General features: G+C 44.5%; 1 protein-coding gene across 3 annotated transcripts in view; it reads left to right on the forward strand.

The window, feature by feature from the left end:
- LOC132381812 (TNF receptor-associated factor 3-like) overlaps positions 1-25,319 on the forward strand; it is a 96,522-nt gene that overhangs the window by 62,339 nt on the left and 8,864 nt on the right. For 2 of the 3 annotated variants that reach the window (XM_059951412.1, XM_059951414.1), the window contains 4 exons: positions 121-198; positions 17,659-17,733; positions 19,619-19,711; positions 24,488-24,628. In XM_059951412.1, the coding sequence (XP_059807395.1) occupies positions 121-198; positions 17,659-17,733; positions 19,619-19,711; positions 24,488-24,628 (387 nt within the window). The remainder of the gene's footprint in view (positions 1-120; positions 199-17,658; positions 17,734-19,618; positions 19,712-24,487; positions 24,629-25,319) is intronic. The other variant, XM_059951413.1, reaches the window with a different exon arrangement.

Below are 25,319 nucleotides of genomic sequence, written 5' to 3' on the forward strand. Positions count from 1 at the left end.
CCTCATACTCTTTAATCCAGGCAGCACCCTGGTAAATCTCCTGCACCCCTCTGCAAAGCTTCCAGAACCTTCCTATACTGAGTCCTTTGAAATATTAAAGTGAAACCACTTGCATTTCAGAAACATGAAAGCAGTGAGTGTCCATCAACTCTGATCAGCTGTCCAAAGTTCTGCGGGACACGGATTCATCGAGCTGAGGTACGTCTGGGTGGGGGAGGTTGCACTTCACAATGTGGTCTGAAATGGAGGAGGTGAGTGAAAATTATCAGGAGAAGGAGCACAAGCTGACTGAAGGTCACAGGTAAGTTGAGCACAGGATGTTGACTTGCTCAAGATGGATAGTGTGACACGTGCACCAAGAGACATTTGGTCGAAACCGGAGATGAGAATATTTTCATTAATAGTAACACCTACGCATTGTTTTAAAAAAAAAACAGCCCTGTTTTGGAGAGAATGCAGAATATAGAACAGGAATAGGCTCAGAGGACCATGACGTTGAGCTAATGATACCGAGTTACATTAACCCCTTCTGCCCGTACACAGTCTGTATCCGTCTATTATCCACATATTCATGTGCCTTTCTAAGAGCCCCTTTAGTATCTACTTGCAGCACCACTCCAGCAGCATATTCCAGGCTCCCACCTCTCTTTAAAAAGAAAATCTTTCTCCACGTATCTCCTCCTCACCTTAAATGTACACCTTCTAGTGATTTGTCCCTGGGTAAAAGATTATTGCTCCCTCTCACGCCTTGTGGTGAATCAGGCAGTGTCTTTGCTGTTCCCGTAGCATGACTGTTTTTTACGAGGCCGTGTTGCTGGATCGGTGCCTGACCCGGCACCCGGATGTAAAGTGTGCAAGGAGCCGGCTGGATTTGAACTCAAATTCCAGTGCTGATGCCACTGCCCCAGCAGCCAGTCTGGGGTAAATATCTACTCTATCACACCTTCCATAATTTATAAACTTCGATCAGGTCTCTGGCACTACAAAGAAAACAATCCTGGAAAACTGGAGAAGTTAAAACCGCTGGATGATAAAACTTTGGGTTTTATTTAAATTACTCATTTACGTACACTGAAGATATTCAGCAGCTTGAAAGAAAACTGAGGAAATTTACAAAACTGTTGCCAGGTCTTGAGGCCCTTAGTTATAGGGTAATGTTAAGTAGGTTAGGAAAATGAGGGGAGATTTGCTTGGGGTATACAAAATTATGAGGGGTATAGAGAGGGTAAATGCAAGCAGCATTTTCCACTGAGGTTGGGTGAGAATAGAGGTCATAGGTTAAGGGTGATAGGTGAAATGTTTACTTGTTTATTTATTTAGCAATACAGCACTGACAGCAACCCCCTCCAAACCCAATCAACCTGAACCTAATCACGGGACAATTTGCTGTTAACCTACCGGATATGTCTTTGGACGGTGGGAGGGAAGCAGAGGACCTGGGGAGAACCCACACGTGCACAGGGACTCCTCACAGAACGGTGCCGGTTCTGAACACTGAGCTCTGGAACACCCAACGCTGTAATCGCATTGCAATGACCTCTGCACCACTCAGAGGGGGTGGGAGTGCGGAACAAGCTGCCAGCGGGAGTGGTAGACATGGGTTCGACAGCAATGTTGAAGAGAAGATTGGATAAGTACATGGACATAGAAAACCTACAGCACAATACAGCCTCTTCGGCCCACAAAGTTGTGCCTAACATGTCCCAACCTTAGAAATTACCTACAGTTACCCATAGCCCTCTATTTTTCTGAGCTCCATGTACCTGTACAGGAGTCTCTTAGAAGACCCTATCGTATCCGCCTCCACCACCATCGCCAGCAGCCTATTCCACACACTCACCACTCTCTGCGTAAAAAACTTAACCCTGACCTCTCCTCCGTACCTATCTCCAAGCACCTTAAAACTGTGCCCTCTCATGCTAGCCATTTGAGCCCTGGGTAAAAGCTTATAGTCCTCTCATCCTTCATCGCTCCAAGGAGAAAAGGCTGAGTACACTCAACCTATTCTCATAAGGCATGCTCCCCAATCCAGGCAACATCCTTGTAAATCTCCTCTGCACCCTTTCTAGGTTTCCACACTCTTCCTGTAGTGAGGGGACCAGAACTGAGCACAGTACTCCAAGTGGGGTCTGACCAGGGTCCTATATAGCTGTAACATTACCTCTCGGCTCCTAAACTCAATCCAACGATTGATGAAGGCCAATGAACCGTATGCCTTCTTAACCACAGAGTCAACCTGAGCAGCAGGTTTGAGTGTCCTATTGACTCAGACTCCAATATCCCTCTGATCCTCCACACTGTCTTACCATTAATACTATATTCTGCCATCATATTTGACCTACCAAACTGAACCACCTCACACTTATCTGGTTGAATTCCATCTGCCACTTCTCAGCCCAGTTTTGCATCCTTTCAATGTCCCACTGTAACCTCTGACAGCCCTCTACACTATCCACAACACCTCCAACCTTTGTATCATCAGCAAATTTACTAACCAATCCCTCCACTTCCTCATCCAGGTCATTTATAAAAATCATGAAGGGAAGGGGTCTCAGAACAGATCCCTGAGGCACCCCACTGGTCACGGACCTCCATGCAGAATATGACCCGTCTACAACCACTCTTTGCCTTCTGTGGGCAAGCCAGTTCTGGATCCACTAAGCAACGTCCCCTTGGATCCCATGCCTCCTTACTTTCTCAATAAGCCTTGTATGGGGTACCTTATCAAATGCCTTCCTGAAATCCATATACACTACATCAACTGCTGTTCCTTCATCAATGTGTTTAGTCACATCCTCAAAAAATTCAATCAGGCTCATAAGGCACAACCTGCCCTTGACAAAGCCATGCTGACTACTCCTAATCATATTATGCCTCTCCAAATGCTCATAAATTCTGCCTCTCAGGATCTTTTCCATCAACAGCAAACACTGAAGTAAGACTCACTGGTTTATAATTTCCTGGGCTATCTCTACTCTCTTTCTTGAATAAGTGAGCAACATCTGCAACCTTCCAATCCTCCAGAACCTCTCCTGTCCCCACTGATGATGCAAAGATCATCACCAGAGGCTCAGCAATCTCCTCCTTCGCCTCCCACAGTAGCCTGGGCTACATCTCATCCAGTACCAGCAACTTAACCAACTTGATGTTTTCCAAAAGTTCCAGAACATCATCTTTCTTAATAACTATATGCTCAAGCTTTTCAGTCTGCTGCAAGCCATCACTATAATCGCCAACATCCTTTTCTATAGTGAATACTGAAGCAAGTACTCATTAAATACCTCAACTAACTCCTCCGGTTCCATACGCACTTTTCAACTGTCACACATGATTGGCCCTATTCTCTCATGTTTTATCCTCTTGCTCTGCACATACTTGCAGAATGCCGTGGGGCTTTCCTTAATCCTGTCCACCAAGGCCTTCTCACGGCCCCTTCATACTTAAGCTCGTTCCTGCTACGCGTGGGTAAGCAAGGTGCAAGTCAATAGTATAAGATCAAAGGTGAAAGTAACTTTATTATAAGTGTAAATACACGTCACCACATACAACCCTGAGATCTTTTTCGGCGGGCATACTGAGGCAGAATAACAATTCTGCATCGGCTAAGGGGACTGAATGCCTATTCCGGAGCTATAGTGCTGTATGACTCGATAACTCTAGAATGCATCAGGCCAGACAGCTCACAGAGTCCACAAAGGATCAGAGTGACCACAAAATTAACATTCACATGAACATGCTGCCTCAGAGTGACCACAACAGACACAATCACACTAACGTACTGGCTCAGAGTGACCACAACAGACCCAATCACACTAACGTACTGGCTCAGAGTGACCACAACAGACCCAATCACACTAACGTACTGGCTCAGAGTGACCAGAACAGACCCAATCACACTAACGTACTGGCTCAGAGTGACCACAACAGACCCAATCACACTAACGTACTGGCTCAGAGTGACCAGAACAAACCCAATCACACTAACGTACTGGCTCAGAGTGACCACAACAGACCCAATCACACTAACGTACTGGCTCAGAGTGACCACAACAGACCCAATCACACTAACGTACTGGCTCAGAGTGACCACAACAGACCCAATCACACTAACGTATCATCCCTCAGAGTGACCACAGCAATTTCATTCACACTAACGTACTGGCTCAGAGTGACCACAACAGACCCAATCACACTAACGTACTGGCTCAGAGTGACCACAACAGACCCAATCACACTAACGTACTGGCTCAGAGTGACCACAACAGACCCAATCACACTAACGTACTGGCTCAGAGTAACCAGAACATTGCCATTCACACTAACATATTGGCTCAGATGAACCACAACAGTTTCATCCACACTAACGTCCTGGCTAAGATTCATCACAACATATCCATTCACACTAACGTACTGGCTAAGATTCATCACAACATATCCATTCACACTATCGTACTGGCTCAGAGTAACCACAACAGTTTCACTCAGACAAATATATTGGCCTAGAGTAACCACAACACTCCCATTCACACTAACGTACTGATTCATAGTAACTAGACCAGTTCCATTCACACTAACGTACTGGCTAAGATTAATCACAACATTCACTTTCACACTAACATACTGGCTCAGAGTGACTACAACAGACCCAATCACACTAACGTACTGGCTCAGAGTGACCACAACAGACCCAATCACACTAACGTACTGGCTCAGAGTGACCAGAACAGACCCAATCACACTAACGTACTGGCTCAGAGTGACCACAACAGACCCAATCACACTAACGTACTGGCTCAGAGTGACCACAACAGACCCAATCACACTAACGTACTGGCTCAGAGTGACCACAACAGACCCAATCACACTAACGTACTGGCTCAGAGTGACCACAACAGACCCAATCACACTAACGTACTGGCTCAGAGTGACCAGAACAGACCCAATCACACTAACGTACTGGCTCAGAGTGACCACAACAGACCCAATCACACTAACGTACTGGCTCAGAGTGACCACAACAGACCCAATCACACTAACGTACTGGCTCAGAGTGACCACAACAGACCCAATCACACTAACGTACTGGCTCAGAGTGACCACAACAGACCCAATCACACTAACGTACTGGCTCAGAGTGACCACAACAGACCCAATCACACTAACGTACTGGCTCAGAGTGACCACAACAGACCCAATCACACTAACGTACTGGCTCAGAGTGACCACAACAGACCCAATCTCACTAACGTACTGGCTCAGAGTGACCACAACAGACCCAATCACACTAACGTACTGGCTCAGAGTGACCACAACAGACCCAATCACACTAACGTACTGGCTCAGAGTGACCACAACAGACCCAATCACACTAACGTACTGGCTCAGAGTGACCACAACAGACCCAATCACACTAACGTACTGGCTCAGAGTGACCACAACAGACCCAATCACACTAACGTACTGGCTCAGAGTGACCACAACAGACCCAATCACACTAACGTACTGGCTCAGAGTGACCACAACAGACCCAATCACACTAACGTACTGGCTCAGAGTGACCACAACAGACCCAATCACACTAACGTACTGGCTCAGAGTGACCACAACAGACCCAATCACACTAACATACTGGCTCAGAGTGACCACAACAGACCCAATCACACTAACATACTGGCTCAGAGTGACCACAACAGACCCAATCACACTAACATACTGGCTTAGAGTGACCAGAACATTCCCATTCACACTAACATATTGGCTGAGATGAACCACAACAGTTTCATTCACACTAACATCCTGGCTAAGATTCACCACAACATATCCATTCACACTAACAACCTGGCTAAGATTCAGCACAACATATTCATTCACACTATCGTACTGGCTTCGAGTAACCACAACAGTTTCAGTCAGACAAATATATTGGCCTAGAGTAACCACAACACTCCCATTCACACTAACGTACTGGTTCATAGTAACTAGACCAGTTCCAATCACACTAACGTACTGGCTCAGAGTGACCACAACAGACCCAATCACACTAACGTACTGGCTCAGAGTGACCACAACAGACCCAATCACACTAACGTACTGGCTCAGAGTGACCACAACAGACCCAATCACACTAACGTACTGGCTCAGAGTGACCACAACAGACCCAATCACACTAACGTACTGGCTCAGAGTGACCACAACAGACCCAATCACACTAACGTACTGGCTCAGAGTGACCACAACAGACCCAATCACACTAACGTACTGGCTCAGAGTGACCACAACAGACCCAATCACACTAACGTACTGGCTCAGAGTGACCACAACAGACCCAATCACACTAACGTACTGGCTCAGAGTGACCACAACAGACCCAATCACACTAACGTACTGGCTCAGAGTGACCACAACAGACCCAATCACACTAACGTACTGGCTCAGAGTGACCACAACAGACCCAATCACACTAACGTACTGGCTCAGAGTGACCACAACAGACCCAATCACACTAACGTACTGGCTCAGAGTGACCACAACAGACCCAATCACACTAACGTACTGGCTCAGAGTGACCACAACAGACCCAATCTCACTAACGTACTGGCTCAGAGTGACCACAACAGACCCAATCACACTAACGTACTGGCTCAGAGTGACCACAACAGACCCAATCACACTAACGTATCATCCCTCAGAGTCACCACAATAGTGCCATAGTCACTAGGACATTCTCACTCAAGTACCCAACTCCAGGGATATCATTCAATCTGCACACCGGGGCACTTCCCTGCAGTCAATTGATCTACCAACCAGTGAACCGCCGGTACAGAAACTGGAATTCCCACACCACCATGTTCAAGAATGAGCTTGTTCCTCTCAGTCATTCGGTTTCTGAACCAGTCTGCACACCATGACCATAACACCATGAGGAATTTGCACTAAATCTGTTTGTTTTGTTTTAAGAATTGTGTAATAATGCATAATTTATGTTTAATTTACTCTTTCCTGTTAATGTTGTTTATGTGAAGGTATGTCTATGATGCTACTGCAGGGATATTTCTTACTGCACCTTTGCATGCTGGTACACATGGCAATGACTCAGTCAGTGAACCCTGTGACAGGACAGCGGGCACCTGAATGTCCAGGGTTACAAATTGTATCAGAGGGACTAGACGGCAGCCAGAGTGGATGGCATGGCTCTGCTGGTAAAGAATGGCATCAAATGAGCGGAAAGATCTAACAGAGGATCGAAGATGAATTAAGAAGTTACAAGGGTAAAAGGACCCTGAAGGCAGTTAAGCTCTCTAGTAAAGGGCCCTTCGGATCCAGTGATCACAATATCATTGAGTTCAACTTGAAATTTGATAAGGAGAAAGCAAAACCTGCCGTAGCAGTATTTCAGAGGAATAAAGGAAATTCCAGTGGTATGAGAGAGGAGCTGGCCAAAGTAAATTGGAAGGAGATGCTGGCAGGGAGGACAGCAGAGCAGCAATGGTGTGGGTGTCTGGGAAACATGAGGAAGGTGCAGGATGTGTGTATTCCAAAAACAAGGAAATACACAAATGGCAAAATAGTACAACCGTGGCTGACAAGGGAAGTCAAAGCTAATGTAAAAGCAAAAGAGAGGGCATACAACAAAGCAAAAATTAATGGGAAGGCAGAAGATTGGGAAGCTTTTAAAACCCTACAGAGAGGAACTAAAAGAATCATTAGGAGGGAAAAGATGAAGTATGATAGCGAGCTGGTAAATAATATCAAAGTGGAGAGTGAAAGCTAAATGTAAAAAATAAAAGAGATGAGACTGGATATGGGACCGCTAGAAAATGAGGCTGGAGAAATAATAATGGGGGCCAAGGAGATGGCAGATGAACTAAATGAGTATTTTGCATCGATCTTCACTGTGGAAGACGCCAGCAGTGTGCCAGCTGTTGTAGTGTGTGGAGGAAGAGAAGTGGGTGCAGTTACTGTTACAAGGTGCTGAAAACGGGAAAAGACCTAAGGGAACATAAAACACTTGGACCAGATGAACTGCACCCTAGGGTTCTGAAAAAGATAGCATTAGAGATTGTGGAGGCATTAGTAATGATCTTTCAAAACCTCTGGCATGGTGACAGAGGAATGGAAAATTGCAAATGTCACTCCATTCTTTAAGAAAGGAGGAAGGCAGCAGAAAGGAAATTATAGACCAGTTAGCCTGACCTCACTGGTTGGAGTCACTGGTTAAGGATGAGGTAATGGAGTACTTGGTGACACAGGACAAGGTAGGACAAAGTCACCATAGTTTCTTTAAGGGAAAATCTTACCTGTAGGAATTCTTTGAGGAGATTACAAATAGGATAGATACAGGGGATGCAATAGATGTTGTAAATTTGGACTTTCAGAAGGCCTTTGACAAGGTGCCACACATGAGGCTGCTTACCAAGTTAAGAGCCCATGGTATTACAGGAAAGTTACTGGCATGATTGGAGCTTTGGCTGATTGGTAGGAGACAGCGGGTGGGAATAAAAGGATCCTTTACTGGTGTTCCATAAGGGTTGGTGTTGGAATCACTTCTTTATATTGTATATCAATGATTTAGCTGCTGGAATACATGGCTTTGTTGCCAGGTTTGCATATGATATAAAGATTGGTGGAGGGGCAAGTAGTGTTGAGGAAACAGGTAGGCTGCAGAAGGACTTAGATTAAGGGAATGGGCAAGAAAGAGGCAAATTAAATACAATGTTGGAAAATACAAGGTTGTGCACTTAGGTAAAAGAAATAAATGCACAGACTATTTTCTAAATGGGGAAAAGATCCGCAAATCTGAGATGCAAAGGGACTTGGAAGTTTAACTTTAACTTGCAGGTTGAGTTGGTGGTGAGGAAGGCAAATGCCATGTTAGCATTCATTTCAAGAGGTCCAGAATACAAGAGCAGGGATGTGATGCTGAGGCTTTATAAGGCACTGGTGAGGCCTCACCTTGAGTAACGTGAACAGTTTTGGGCTCCTCATCTCAGAAGAGATCTGTTGGCATTTGAGAGGGTTCAGAGGAGGTTTACATTCCAAGAATGAAAGGATTATTATACAAGGAACGTTTGATGGCTCTGGGCCTTTACTCACTGGAATTTAGACGAATGAGGGGGGATCTCATTGAAACCTTTCAAATGTTGAAAGACCTTGACAGAGTAGATGTGGAAAGGATGTTTCCCATGGTGGGGGAGTCTAGGACAAGAGGGCACAGCCTCAGGATAAAGGGGCGTCCATTTAAAACAGAGATGTGGAGAAATTTCTTTAGCCAGAGGGTCATGAATCTGTGGAATTTATTACACTGAGCTTCATTGGTGTTTGTATGATATATGCATCTCTCTCTCTCTCTCTCTCCCTCCTTCTCTCTCTCTCCCTCTCTCCCTCTCTCTCCCCCCACCCTCCATGCACCCCTTGGGAACTTCAGGGGGATGTAAGTGTTTTAGTATATGAATCTGAAAATTTAACAGTTAAACAAGTTTGGACCTGTACCCTGTGGAGCTTAGAAGAATGAGGACTGATCTCATCAAACGTCCAAAGGAAGCTTGATAGGGTAGATGTTGTGATGTTTTCACTAATGGGAGAATCACAAACAAGAGGACACAGGATATTTAAAACTGAGATGCATCGAAATTTCTTCTCTCAGAGGGCGGTGAATCTCTGGTGGTAGCCAGATTTTGATAGTAAAATGTGCTGGTGGTAATTGTGGAGGAGATGTTGTTACCATCTCTGTAGATTTGCTGCGTATGTTCACAGGAAGGTGAACCTCACGGTTGAATGTGGTAACATTTGTGTACTTTGATATTAACATTTACCTTCAACTGGGATTTTGAAGAAGTGAGGAAGAGGTGGGTAGATACTTGATTGAAGCTCAGGATGTGAGGTGAGGTGAGCTCTGCATAGATCAGCCATGTACAGGTACACCGAATGCTGGGGCAAGCTTCACGGGCTGAATGGCCTACTCTTACTTCTGTTTTCTTCTGTTCTCGCAGTCATGATCTTTGGCTCCCTTGTTTGCATTCTGTTTACTGTTTGGAAAATACCAGCAGTTATTGTTTTTCTCTTGTTGTTGACCAGTATAGTTACAAGTCAAACAAATCTACGGGTCTGGAGTCATGTATAAACCGGACTGGGAAAGGATGACAGGTTTCCTTCCCCTGACGTGCAATTAGATTAGATTCGGTTGGCTGTATTGAAACATCAAAACATGCAGTGAGATTTGTCAACACCCAGCACAGCCCATGGATTCAAGATTCAAGATCGTTCAATGTCATTTCCCGTACACAAGTGTCGAGAAGAACAGATAATTGTAACTCTGGATTTGAAGCAGCAGAAAAAACATGATAAGGAACACAATAACAAAAAGCACAATAAATATAAATACATAAAATATCTTAAGTAGATATATATAGGATTATATATATATACATAGGATTTCATATCTATATGCTTGCAAGTGTCACCATGCTTCCAGTACCAATGTTACATCACCCATCCTGACCAGATGTGTGAGGAAATCCATGCGAACATAAAATCCAGACAGATGATGGAAGGGAATTGAGTCCCGATGGCTGATGGCTGATGTTGTAATAGCAATACGTTAACCACTAGGTTATTGTGCTGCCCTAGGTTGACACATTGGTTTAATCGCCATAATTCAGACAGCTTTGATTTATTTAGTGAATTAAAATTCCTCAGATGTGGTGGGATTTGAACACTTGTCTCTGCGTCAGTGGTCCAGTGCCATTGATAAAACACTACTGTTGGGACCGTTGTGTACAGTTCCAGTTGCAACACCGCCGGGGTTGGTGCATAACTTTACTGTGCCAGTGGTTAGAGTTTGATTTCCGCCAGTGCCTGAAAGGAGTTTGTACCTTCTCCCTGTGACCACATGCGTTTCCGCTGGGTGCTCCAGTTTCCGCCTACATTCCAGAGCCGTACAGGGTGTCTACATGATATGTTGTCATAAAACTTGAGAGTTGTTCCCAGCACATTCTTGGACTGTGTTGGTCACTGATGCAAATGTCACAGTTCACTGCATGGTTCAATGTACCTGTGACAAATGAAGCTAATCTTTAAGAGGGATGTGGCTGAACTGGGAGAATGCAGAGGAGACTCCCCAGGATGTTGGAGAGATTGGAAAGCCTGGGCTTGTTTTCCTTGGAGTTAGTAAGGGTGAGGGGTGACTTGACGTTTACACACAGTGGCCATTTAATTTGGTGCCTCCCATACCTAATAAAGTGACAACTTGATGTATATTCATGTTCTTCTGCTGTTGTAGCCCATCCACTTCAAGGTTCAACATGTTGTGCATTGAAAGATGCTCTGATGCACTGTTGTAACACATGGTTATTTGTTAACGTCTGGTCATTCTCCTCTGACCTCTCTCATTAATGTGGCATTTGAGCCCAAAGAACTGCTGCTCACTGGATCCTTTTTGTTTTTCACACCATTCTCTGTAAACTCTAAAGATTGCTGTGTGTGAAAATCCCAGGAGATCAGTAGTTTCTGAGATACTCAGACCACCCCATCTGGCACCAACAATCTTTCCCTGAGATCACATTTCTTCCCCATTCTGATGTTTGGTCTGAGCAACAACTGAACCTCCTGACCACATCTGCATGCTTCTATGCATTGAGTTGCTGCCACAGGATTGGCTGATTAGATATTTGCATTAACATGCCCATGTGCAGGTGTGCAAATAAAATGCCCATTGAATGTGTAAGATTATGTGAAAGCTAGGAGAAGATAGCCAACATATTTTTTCCATGGTAGTTGGATTAAAAATATGAGGGCATAGATTTGCTAAGAGAAAGCAGAGCAGAGAGTTAAGTTATCTCACACAGAGTGAGTTTGATGTCTGGAACAAGCAGGCAGAGGAGATGGAGTCAGATAACAATTGAGCCATTTAGGCAAAGATGCATGGCAGTGTATGGATCTATACAGGAAAATGGATGTGATGAGCTGAAGCCTGGTTTCTGTTTTAAACAACTCTGACTCCACGGATCTACTCTGACCGCATGTCCAGTTTTACCGCATGCCTCTGACCACATGTCTAGTTTATTAACCTCTGACCACATGTCCAGTTTGTTAACCTCTGACCTCATGTCCAGTTTGACTGCATGCCTCTGACCACATGTGCAGTTTGTTAACCTCTGACCACGTTCAGTTTGTTAATCTCTGACCATATGTCTAGTTTGTTCATCTCCGACCACATGTCCAGTTTTTTCATCTCTGACCACATGTCCAGTTTGACCGCATGCCTCTAACCACATGTCCAGTTTGACCGCATGCCTCTAACCACATGTCCAATTTGTTAATCTCTGACCACATGTCCAGTTTGTTAACCTCTGACCTCATGTCCAGTTTGTTCATCTCTGACCACATGTCCAGTTTGTTAACCTCTGACCACGTCCAGTTTGTTAATCTCTGACCACATGTCCAGTTTGTTAACCTCTGACCTCATGTCCAGTTTGTCCATCTCTGACCACATGTCCAGTTTGTCCATCTCTGACCACATGTCCAGTTTTGTTAACCTCTGACCACATGTCCAGTTTGTTAACCTCTGACTACGTCCAGTTTGTTAATCTCTGACTACATGTCCAGTTTGTTAACCTCTGACCATGTCCAGTTTGTTAATCTCTGACCACATGTCCAGTTTGTTAACCTCTGACCACATGTCCAGTTTGTTAACCTCTGACTACGTCCAGTTTGTTAATCTCTGACCACATGTCCAGTTTGTTAACCTCTGACCACATGTCCAGTTTGTTAACCTCTGACTACGTCCAGTTTGTTAATCTCTGACTACATGTCCAGTTTGTTAATCTCTGACCACATGTCCAGTTTGTTCATCTCTGACCACATGTCCAGTTTGTCCATCTCTGACCACATGTCCAGTTTGTTCATCACTGACCACATGTCCAGTTTGTTAACCTCTGACCTCATGTCCAGTTTGTTCATCTCTGACCACATGTCCAGTTTGTCCATCTCTGACCACATGTCCAGTTTGTTAACCTCTGACCACATGTCCAGTTTGTCCATCACTGACCACAAGTCCAGTTTGTTAACCTCTGACCATGTCCAGTTTGTTAACCGCTTTTCTCTTATACGTCACACAATTGAAGATTAAATATTAGCTTTACATTTTTCCACATGTATGTACATCAAAACATCAAATGCATTGTTTTCATCAATGACCAACATCCGCAGTGTCGCCATACTTCCAACGCCAAGTAACACTGGCTTAGTTAAGAGACCAGAGGGCAGAACTGAGAGAGGTACATGAGGGGTAAATTGCTGGAGGAGGTTCCCTGCAGAGCCACACACAAAATGCTGAAAGAACTCATCGAGTCAGCCGGTGGCTGTGGAGGGTAAATAAACAATTAATGTTTCGGGTACAGCTGTTCATTTCCCTCGGTAGATGCTGCCTGACCTGTTGACCTCTCCAGCCTTTCATTTGTATTGCTTTGGATTTCCAGCATCTACAGAATCCACTGTGTTCCCATAGCAGCAACCAATCTGCTGAGGTCATTGGTTCCGCTTCCTGCAGCTCATAAGGTTCCTCTCCTTCGTGGTTCACTTCCATCCTGTTGCAACAGGTTATCTGAGCACAGAAAGCAGAACGTTACAGCACAGTACCAGCTCTTCAACCCACCCTGTTGTGCCAAGCACGGTGGTTGCTCCAGATTTTGGCATCTGCCATCTCTCGTGTCTACGAGATTCCCTGTGGATGGGTAACTTTTCCCAAACCTCTGTTCCATCCTTGAAGTGCAAAACAGACGTTAGGGCCAACGAGAGGGATTAAAAATAAAACCTTTGTGCAAATTAATGCCTGGGTTGTGGTTTGTGGTGATATTCTTGTCACCATCATTACCAACGTCAGATAAATTCATTGAGTATCTTTCATGCTTTCTAACCCAGCGATGAGGTTCGTTGTGAATGAGTGATGTTACAGGACTGCTACGAATGTCAGGCATGGGTCAGCAGCCAGTCAGTTCTGACTTCAAGGCTGTGTGGGCAGTGGAGGCAGGGACTTTACAACTTTTGAGAAATGCCTGGACAGACACTCAGATCACCAAGGCATGGAAGGCCGTGGAGTAAGAGAGCCAAGTCCAAAGTAAATTTATTGTCAAAGTATGTGCAGATGCGTCACCATACTCGACCCCGAGTTTCATTATCTTGTAGGCATTCACAGTAAAATAAAGAAGTATAATCAAATCAATGAAACACCACAAAGACCGGCACACAACAAATGTGCAGAAGAAGACAAAGCTGTGCAAATAAAACAAGCAAATAAATAATACCGAGAACATAAGTTGTAGAACCTGATGGTTGTGGAATCAGTTCAGAGTTGATGTGAGTGAAGGTTCAGGAGCCTGACGGTTGTAGGGAAATACGTTGTTAATGAGAAGTGGGATCAGTTAGGTGGATATGGTGAGCTTGTTCCTGTGCTGTTTAATTCCAGCACTCACCCCACCCCAACCTCTCTCCAGCCTTATGCTAACACTGAGCGAGTGCCACGCTGTTGGTGTTACTTTCTTTTAAGTGATTAAACTGAGGTCCTGTCTTCTCTCTTGCCATCTTGCACTTCCATAGAACCATAGAACATTACAGCACAGAAACAGGCGCTGAACCATTTTTCTGCCTCGTCCCACTGACCTGCACCATATCCCTCCATACACCTCTCATCCACGTACCTGTCCAAGTCTTTTCTTAATTGTTAAAAGTGAGCCCGCATTTACCACTTCTTCTGGCAGCTCATTCCACACTCCCACCATTCTCTGTGTGAGGAATCCCCCCCCCCCCAATGTTCCCTTTAAACTTTTCCCCCTTCACCCTTAACCCATGTCCTCTGGTTTTTTTCTCCACTGGCCTCAGTGGAAAAAGCCTGCTTGCATTCACTCTGTCTATACCCATCATAATTTTATATACCTCTATCCCATTGAAGAGAAAAGCCCTAACCTTGGTGGATGTTTATCTCTCGGTTTGATCAGGATGATTTAGCCAAGCACCCTGCTTTTTGTGGGACCTTACCGCACACAAACACACTGGCTGGTGGCGCAGTGGCATCGGCGGCAGACTCCGGAGTGAATCCGGCCGGCTCCATCAGTGCTGGCTGGAGCGTCGAGCTAGCAACTCGGCCTCGTAAAAATCGGAAAGCCTGCTTAAAAAAGAACATCACGAGGGCGACCCGACGACTCCACTTGGAGTTAAGGGCTTTCTTCGTAGTGAACACAAGTTACCACAACCCCCACCTTGCAGCTCCTCAGAAGTATTTAATTGACATAAGCATTTTGGGAGATCTTAGGATGGTGAAATGTGAGATTTTACTTCAAAGGCTGTTGCCGGTGGAGGCAGGGAGCGGCTCCCTGTAAGATGATTGCTAGCTCAAGCCTGTTGTTCAGAACCAAGTAAAAACTGCAGATTTGTGGAAAGTCTTACAGCTCTTTTCTCATTTCTCACTTTCGGATTTAACTTGGTACATTTTACACATTCTTGTTATTGACATTTCTGCAGGGATTTCCCCTCACTCAGATCTTTCTTCAGTCTGAACTAAAGTGCAGTCGTCAGTGCCCGAGAGATAGACCCGCGATGAGAATACAAGCACGAGGGGCAGGCATCGGCCACTTGGCTCCTCGATCCTATTCCTTGGACTCAGTTCCATCTCCCTACAACAATTACAGAACAAAACTCTGTCCATCTCAGCCTGTGTGAATGCAATGCTCTGTCTCAGTCACTCTCTGCGTTAGAGAATTCTGAGATGAAATTCCTCCTCATTTCCATTTTAAAACAGGAACTCCGCATTTTAAAGCCTGTTCTGGTTCCCATAAGGAAAAAGAAACATTTTTTCTGTGTCCAATCTGGCAAACCCTCCCAGAATCATATCTGTTGGGTAAGATCTTTACACAGGAAGTGGTGGGTGCCTGGAATGGGCTATGGGGTTAATGGTGGAAGCAGATATGATAGTGGTCTTTAATAGACAGACACAGAACTATACAGGGAATGGAGAGATATGGCAGAAGAGATTTAGTTTAATTCAGCACTGTGTTTAGCATGGACATTGTGGGCCGAAAGGTCTGTCTATGTTCTATGTTCATCCTCCTCTCAACATTTTAAACTCTCATGAGTTTGGGCTCAGTCCTTCCTCAAAAGGTAACTCCTCCTTCCGCGGAATCAACCTAAGGAACCTTTACTCCACTGTACGTCCCTCCTCAAATAAGGACTTCAAAAATGTCTGTAGTTCTCTGGATGTGGTCTCACCAACATTGTGCAAAGTTGGGGTAAGATTTCTTAGAATCAGAATCAGGTTTATCATTATTGACATAAAAAATTACAGTAAGTTACAACAATATAAAGGGATAGATAGATAAATAGATACATAGATGATCAAAAGGGGAGTAGAAAGGTAGTATTCAAGGGCCATTCAGAAACCTGATGGCAGAGGAGAACAAACTGTTCCTAAAACGTTAAGTGCAGGTCTTCAGGCTCCTGATCTTCCTCCCTGATGGTCATAATAATTCTCTGTTAATACCTTCCATTTCTCGCTGTCTATTATTTGGTTATTATTTCATGTTTCATGCTTGAAAACTCTGCAATCTTACCCAATATTAAAAAGACTTTTTCAATTTAATCAACACTCTACTTTCCTCGTCAAACTGGAGCCCCTCACGTTGTAACCCTTCTACAACGTTTATCCTATCCATACCCCTTTGCTGGCTTTTTACATCCTCCTTACAATTTACTTTCCCTTCTTTTTATTGTCAGCAGATTTGGGTCCAAGACATTCAATTATATTTCATTGTTGTAAGTATAATTCAACATTGGTGTTGGCAAGTTGCCTGGAGCCCTGGAAACACAAGGGATCACAGACACTGGGATCTGAAACAACTCAATAGGTCAGGCAGCAACTGTGGAAGGGATGGACAGTCAACAGGGAAGGCCCTTGACCTGAAACTTTGCCAATCCATTTCCAGAGCCACCATTCAATTAAATTAGATTTTAATTCCTTCTTTCAGCAACTGATGATCTCTCATGGGTGAAGGACCTTAAAACAAAATACCAGACTGCCTGACGTATCGTAGCATGCACTGGAAAACACTCCAAACTAATGTTAGTCTCAGGAACCCATCTCAGCTGAAGGCAGCTGTAACAAAACACAAGTTGGCAGCTGGGCCAAGAAGTAGACTGGTCCTGGAGCCTGTCAGGCCCCTTCAAGAGTGATCATCACTGAGAGTTCAAAGGTCTTGATAGAGTGGATGTGGAGAGGATGTTTCCTGTGGTGGGGGAGTCTAGGACCAGAGGACACAGATAGAGTGGATGTGGAGAGGATGTTTCCTGTGGTGGGAGTGTCAATGACTAAAGGACATACTTCAGAATAGGGGGGGCATCCTTTTAGAACAGAGATGAGGATAAATTTCTTTAGCCAGAGAGTGACGAATCTGTGGAATTCTTTGCCATGGGCAGCTGTGAAAGCCGAGTCTTTATGTACGTTTAAGGCAGAGGTTGATAGATTCTTGATTGGTCAGGGCATGAAGGGATACGGGGGGAAGGTAGGAGATTAAGGCTGAGAGGGAAATGGATCAGCCATGAGGAAATGGTGGAGCAGACTCAATGGGCCAAATGGCCTAATTTAGCTCCTATATCTTATGGTTTTATTTACAGCTCAAAGACCACACGTTCGAGTGTCTCAAAGAGGAGAGGTGTTGCGATTTTAGTAGCTATGGATGCACTTTCAAGGTGAGTGTGGTTCTGGAGTCCCAGCGGTGAGCAGGTCTTTGGATTGATGTCTTATGGAGTAATTCCAGAGGAGTAGACGGAGGGAAGTTTACCACTCTTGTTAATAGGTAATTCGTCTATCACTGTCACATGTGCTGAACTACAGTGAAAATCCTAGATTCCGAATCAGTTTCAGATTTATTTATCACATGTACATTGAAACATACAATGAAATTTGTCATTTGTATTGACAAGCAGCACGCCGAAAGGTGTGCTGGGGCAGCCTGCAAGCACTGCCACCTGCTCAGGTGCCAATGGAGCATGCCCACAATGTTCAGATGAACACAAAAAGCAACAACACTTACAATAAGACACAATAAGACAACAACTGCAAAACAAGACCCTTAAACACATTGCCCCTCACACACCCACTCGCTTGCACAGACTGGCCTCCAGCCCCAGAACGGGCTGCCCCTGAGCTTCCAGTCCCTGGCTGTAGATTCTCAGACTCATAGACATTGGTCCTCCAGGCTTCAGGCCTCCAGCTCCATCCAGGCAGATCGTTTCCAACTTCAGTACATCGAGGAAAAAGCAATGACAGAATACAGAATCCACCATCACAGTTACAGTGAAATGATAGTGCAGGCAGACAATATGGAGCAATGGCCATAATGAGTTAGATCAAGAGTTCTATTTAGCATTCAGCAGGATGGAGCCTGGTGATACTGTACGTGTTTCAAAGCTTTGGTATTTCCTGCACAATGGGGAGAAGAGATCCACATCTCAAAGGACAACAATACAAGACATCCGAAGCCCAGCTGCCCAAACATAGGACATTTCTCTCAGACTTCATCACTACTTCCACAGGAGGGTGTAGGCCTAGCTCTCAGCTCAGAGTCAACCCGATCTGGTCCGTAGCCCCACACGAGTTCTTGGAAGAGGATAACAGGATTACATGCAAAAACAAAATAGTATATGTCAAGTTTGAAGTACAAAACTTATCCAAAATCCAGTATGGTCTCAATCCCAAAGTTGGATTTTGGATACTGGGCACTGGAGCTGAGGATTAGGACAGAATGGTGTCGTTTTGTAAGCATGCTCATGGTGGTGCTTTTATCCCCCTCTTGTCTCTGTATCTTCATGACTCAATGACTAAACACCTGAGCTAAGAGCTTCTGATCCCAACCTTCTGACAAAATGGGATTCGGCTGATGTGCTCGAGTAGATATTTGCAACAGATATGGTCATTTCCTTCCATCAATATCATCCAATAATCTACTTCCTCAGCCCTGGTGAGAACAAGCCCAAATTGTAACCCAGCTGAAACTCCACAGTGTCTTTTCCAGCTTGGGAGAGGATGGAGATGACTCACGTCAGGGAGCATAATTTTAAGGTGGGAAATATTGAGGGGAGGGGGTGTTACAGGTAATTTATTTTAACACAAGGTGCATGGTGGCAGATAGGTAGGGCGAGTTTGAGAAACATGAAAGATAGGCACATGGAGGGAAGGGTTAAGCAGATCGTAGAGTAGGTTCAAAGGTCGGCACAACATGATTGGCCAAAGGGCCTGTACTGAGCTGTGCCCCAAGGAAACCTTGATGTTGCAAAACACTGTTCACGCTACTTACCTGGAGAAGAGAATTACATTGCATGCACACAATCAGCCGAACAACAGATTCGTAGGTTAATTGGTCATTGCAAATTGTCCTGTGATTTTGAATAAGGTTAAATCGGTGGGTTGCTGGGTGGTACGACTCATTGGGCCAGAAGGGTCTGTTCCACATTGTACCTCTTAAATAAACGAACAGGAAAATCTTGCGGACCTAGCATTAAAACGTTTTTTTTTCTCTTTCCACGGGGGATCAAATGTTCGACATTAAAATAGATTTTTTTCCCCTTTCTACAGGGAACAAATCCTCGCCTTAAAGAGCACGAGACACAGTTTACCCATCAACACTTGACGCTAGTTTTGTTGAAGAACAAGACGCTGGAGGAGAAGGTAATGGATCTGGGCTGCGGGGTGCTCAGGGAGGTAACTCCGGCTTAGCACTGGACGGAGCCTTTCTACTTAAAACTTTCTACTTCAGATCACTGGAACTGGTAAACTTCCTAGCACTCGCTAAACTGTCAACTATGAGTTGGGAAGATTCTGGGGTTTTCATCCGAACTTGTACAAATTTCATCCGTACAAGTAGCTTATTATCTTGGAAAAGGAAAATAAGAAGTTTGGAGGGAGAGACGGTGAGAGGCATTGAGGATTAGAGGGAAGCAGAGTGAGGGTGCATTCATGCACATTTTTGTTCATCTCTGACCACATGTCCAGTTTGTTAACCTCTGACCTCATGTCCAGTTTGTTCATCACGGGGCAACTTACAATGACTAATTAACCTCCTAACTGATGTGTCTTTGGACTGTGGGAGGAAACAGGAGCTCCCGGAGAAAACCCAGACATTCCAAGGGGAGGGTGTACAGACTCCCTCCAGAGGACGCTAGAACTCCGACACTCCGAGCTGGAATAGACAGTAGGTGCAGGAGTAGGCCATTTGGCCCTTCTAGCCAGCACCGCCATTCACTGTGATCATGGCTGATCATAACAATCAATACCCCATTCCTGCTCTCTCCCCATATCCCTCGACCCCGTAATCTGTAAGAGCTCTATCTAACTCTCTCTTGAATGCATCCAAAGACTTGGCCTCCACTGCCTTCTGGGGCAGAGCATTCCACATATCCACCACTCTCTGGGTGAAAATTTTTTTCCGCATCTCTGTTCTAAATGACCTACCCCTTATTCTTAAACTGTGGCCTCTAGTTCTGGACTCACCCATCAGTGGGAACATGCTTCCTGCCTCCAGCGTGTCCAATCCCTTAATAATCTTATATGTTTCAATCAGATCCCCTCTCATCCTTCTAAATTCCAATGTATACAAGCCCAGTCGCTCCAATCTATCAACATATGACAGTCCCGCCATTCCGGGAATTAACCTTGTGAACCTACACTGCACTCCGTCAATAGCAAGAATGTCCTTCCTCAAATTTGGAGACCAAAACTGCACACAATACTCCAGGTGGGGTCTCACCAGGGCCCTGTACAGCTGCAGAAGGACCTCTTTACTCCTATACTCAATTCCTCTTGTTATAAAGGCCAGCATGCTATTAGCTTTCTTCACTGCCTGCTGTACCTGCATGCTTGCTTTCATTGACTGATGTACAAGAATACCTAGATCTCATTGTACTTCCCCTTTTCCGAACTTGACTCCATTTAGATAGTAATCTGCCTTCCTGTTCTTGCCACCAAAGTGGATAACCTCACATTTATCCACATTAAACTGCATCTGCCATACATTTGCCCACTCACCCAACCTGTCCAAGTCACCCTGCATTCTCATAATATCCTCTTGACATTTCACACTGCCACCCAGCTTTGTGTCACTTTGTGGACTTTAGCAAAACACTTGACAAGGACCTAGTCGGGAGAGTTCGGTCTCTTGGCATTTAAGATGAGGTAATACATTGGATTAGACATTGGCTTTGTGGGAGAAGCCAGAGAGTGGTAGTTGATGGTTGCCTCTCTGACTGAAGGCCTGTGACTGGTGGAGATCCTCGGGATCGGAGCTGGGTCCATTGTTTTTTGTCATCTATATCAACGATTTGGATGATAATGTGGTTAACTGGATCAGAAAATTTGTGGGTGTCACCAAGTTTGGGAACGTAGTGGACAATGAGGAAGGCTATCATGGCTTGCAGCTGGATCTGGACCGGATTGGAAAGCGGGCTGAAGAATGGCAGATGGAATTTAAGGCAGACAAGGCTGAGGTGTTGCTCTTCAGTCGGACCGACCAGGATAGGTCTTACCCAGTGAACGGTAGGGCACCGAGGAGTGGGGTAGAACAAAGGGATCTGGGAATACAGGTCCACAATTCATTGAATTATGTCACAGGTGGACAGGGTTCTAAAGAAAGCTTTTGGCACACTGACCTTCACAAATCAAAGAACTGACTACAGTTGATTTTATGTTGAAGTTGTATAAGACATTGGCGAGGTCTAATATGGAGTATTGTGTGCAGTTTTGGTCACCTACCTACCGGAAAGATGTAAATTGGTTTGAAAGAGTACAGAGAAAATTTACAAAGTTGTTGCCAGTCTGGGGCCCTGGGCTATAAGAAAAGATTAAGTAGGTCAGGACTTTATACCTTGGAATGTAGAAGATTGAGAGGTATTAAAAATGGAGGTATTTTTGATAATTTATCAACAATTTTGATAATTTTTTGATAATTTATCAGCAATCGATCGACAATTTTGATAGGTATTCAGAATTGTTGGATATAGATATGGTAAATGCTAGCAGGCTTCTTCCATGGACTACAACAGGTCATGGGTTAAGGGTGAAAGGTGAAAAGTTTAAGAGGAACATGAGGGGAACCTTTTTCACTCAGAGGATCGTGAGAGTGTGTAATGAGCTGCCAACACAAGTGGTGCATGCCAGCTCAATTTCAATGTTTAAGAGAAGTTTGGATAGGTACATGGATAGGTGGGGTAAGGAGGGCTGTGGTCCTGGTACAGGTCAATGGGAGTAGGCAGTTTAAATGGTTTGGCATGACTTAGATGGACCGAAAGGCCTCTTTCTGTGCTGTACTTTTCTACGTCTCTACAGTGGAATAAAGGGGGTTTACAGAGGCATGAAAAAGTTGATTGAAAGATCATACTATCAGGGATAACAGCAGCACAGAAATGGCTGGAGTTTCTGGTAGAAATTCAGAAGACACCGGATAGATACATCTCAAAAAAGAAGGACTAGATTGACTACACTTCATGGTTCAGACAGAGGTAGCAAAAGGCGTTGTGGAGGCATTAATAATGATCTTTCAAGAATCAATAAATTCTGGCATGGTTCTGGAAGACTGGAAGATTGCAAATGTCACTCTGCTCTTCAAGAAGGGAGAGAGGCAGAAGAAAGGAAATTACAGGCCAGTTAGCCTGACCTCAGTGGTTGGGTAGATGTTGGAGTCGATTGTTAAGGATTAGGTTTCAGGTACTTAGAGGCACATGGTGAAATAGGCCAAAGTAAGCATGGTTTCCTTAAGGGAAAATCTTGCCAGGCAAATCTGCTGAAATCCTTTCAAGAAATGACAAATAGGCTAGACAAAGGTGGATGTTGTATAAATGGATTTTCAGAAAGCCTTTGGCAAGGTGCCACACATGAGGATGATAAGAGCCCAGGGTATTACAATAAAGATTCTAGCATGGACAGGGCATTGGCTGATTGGCAGAAGGCAAAGAGTGGGAATAAAGGGGGTGTTTCCAGTGCCTAGTGGTGTTCCACAGGGTTCAGTGCTGGGACCGCTTTGTTTTACTTTGTATGTCAAAGATTTGGATGATGGAATTGATGGCTGTGTGGCCACGTTTGTGGAATGTACAAAGATAGGTGGATGGCATGTAGCGTTGAGGAAGCAGGAAGGCTGTAGAAGGAATTAGACAGATTAGGAGAATGGACAAAGGAGTGGCAAAGGAACGCTGTGTCAGGAAGTGTATGCTCATGCACTTTGGAAGAAGGAATAAAAGCTTAGATTATTTTCTAAATGAGCAGAAAATTCAAAAATCCAGTGCAAAGGGACTTGGGAGTCCTCATGCAGAATTTCCTAAAGGTTAAGTTGCAGGTCAAGTCGGTGGTGAAGAAGGCAAATCCAATGTTTCCAGAGAATTAGAATATAAAAGCAAGTATATAATGTTGAGAGTTTATAAAGTACTGGTGCAGTCTCACTTGGAGTATTGTCAGCAGTTTTGGGCTCCTTATCTAAGAAAAAATGTACTGACATTGGAGAGGGTTCAAGGGAGCTTCATGAAAATGATTTTGGGAATGAAAGGCTTGTTATATGAGGACCGTTCGATGGCTCAGGGCCTGTGCTTGCTGGAATTTGGAAGAATGGGGAGGAAGGATCTCATTGAAACCTATTGGATGTAAAGAAACCTGGTTAGAGTGCACGTGGAGGGGATATTTCCTATAGTGGTGGAGTCTAGGACCAGAGGGCACAACCATAGAATAGAGAGATGCCCATTTAGAATGCAGATGAGAGGAATTTCTTTAGCCAGTGAGTGGTGAATCTGTGGAATTCATTTCTAGAGGTTGCCTCACCTGGAAAGATTGTTTGGAACCCTGAACGGAGGTGAGGGAGGAGGTAAATAGGCAGGGGTAGCATTTCTGTTGTTTGCAGGTATATGTGCCAGGAGGGAAATTAGTTGGTAGGGAGAGATGGACAAAGAAACCACTGAGTGAATGATCCCCGCGGAAAGTGGGCGGGGGGGGGTGGGTAAGGAAGAGTTTGATGGTAGAATCCCTTCCGAGATGGTGGAAGTTGTGGAGAGTGATGTGTTGGATGCGGAGGCTCATGGGGTGGTAGGTGAGGACAAGAGGAACTCTATCCGGTTAAGGTGGCAGGAAGATGGGCTGAGTGTGGATGTCTGGGAAGTGGAGGAGATGTAGGTGAGGCCAGCACTAATGCCATCAATACGTTGGGCCCTTGAATTGAACACTGGTGGTGCGAACCCTTCGTGGAACAAGAAGGTAGTCATGAAATTTGTTAACTTGTGTACTTGCCTCTCCAGTTCCTACTAAATCTCTCCACTCTCACCTTAAAACCATATTTTCTTGGTGTTGATTTCCCAGCCCTTAAAAAAAAGATGAATGCGTTCACTGTATCTATGCCCCTCATGAAGTTGTACACTGAGAATCATCTGAAGATTCGAAATCTTTAACAACTGCACTGTTTTATCCCTCCAGGTCTCCGATCTTGAAAGTGAGATAACAAAGAAGCAAACTGTCTTAGACAGGCTGTCCAGCAAAGTTCAGGAAATGGAGAAGGAACTATCTTCGAAAAGCCAACTGGTTAATAAAAGTGATGTTGAAATGAACTCATTAAAGGTCAGTTCTGTCACAACAAGATTTAACTCAGTCAATCAAAGGTCGATTCTAAAGGGCGTATTCAATCAACTCCAGATTAACTCTATATAATAAAGTTATTTTATTGGAATTATATGGAAAACCTGAGCAACTATGAGTCAGCTTTACTGAACAACTTCTGGAAATTCAACTAATCACGGGCCAATTACTAATTGCAAATTGACCCAATCAATCACAGGTCAGTGCTCTGGAAACTGAACTAATTGGAGGCCAACCATTTAAATTTGACTTGCTATTCCCATTCTGATATGCCTGTTCATGGTTCTTCTATACTACCATGATGAGGCCAAACTCAGGCTGGAGGAGCAACTCCTCATATTCTCTCTGGGTAGATTCAAAGTTGATGGCATAAGTATCAATTTCTGCAAGTTTTGGTAATCTTTCCCCATCCCTCTTTCTCTCTTTTTCTATTCCCCATTCTGGTTACACTCTCTCCCCGTCAGTTCTCCTCACCTGCCCATCATCTCCATTTGGTTCACCTGCACCTTCCCCTTCTTCCATGGTCCACTGTCCTCTCCAGGTGAGGAGAAGCAATCAGTTGTGGGGGAACTGGAATAGGGAACGGACAAAGAGAGAAGGAGGAGAAGGGGAGAAGTGATTAGAATGAAGAAATCAATGCTTATACCATCAAGTCGGAGTCTACCTAGATAAA

The sequence above is a fragment of the Hypanus sabinus genome, chromosome 26 (assembly GCF_030144855.1).
Source record: "Hypanus sabinus isolate sHypSab1 chromosome 26, sHypSab1.hap1, whole genome shotgun sequence".
NCBI lineage: Eukaryota > Metazoa > Chordata > Chondrichthyes > Myliobatiformes > Dasyatidae > Hypanus > Hypanus sabinus.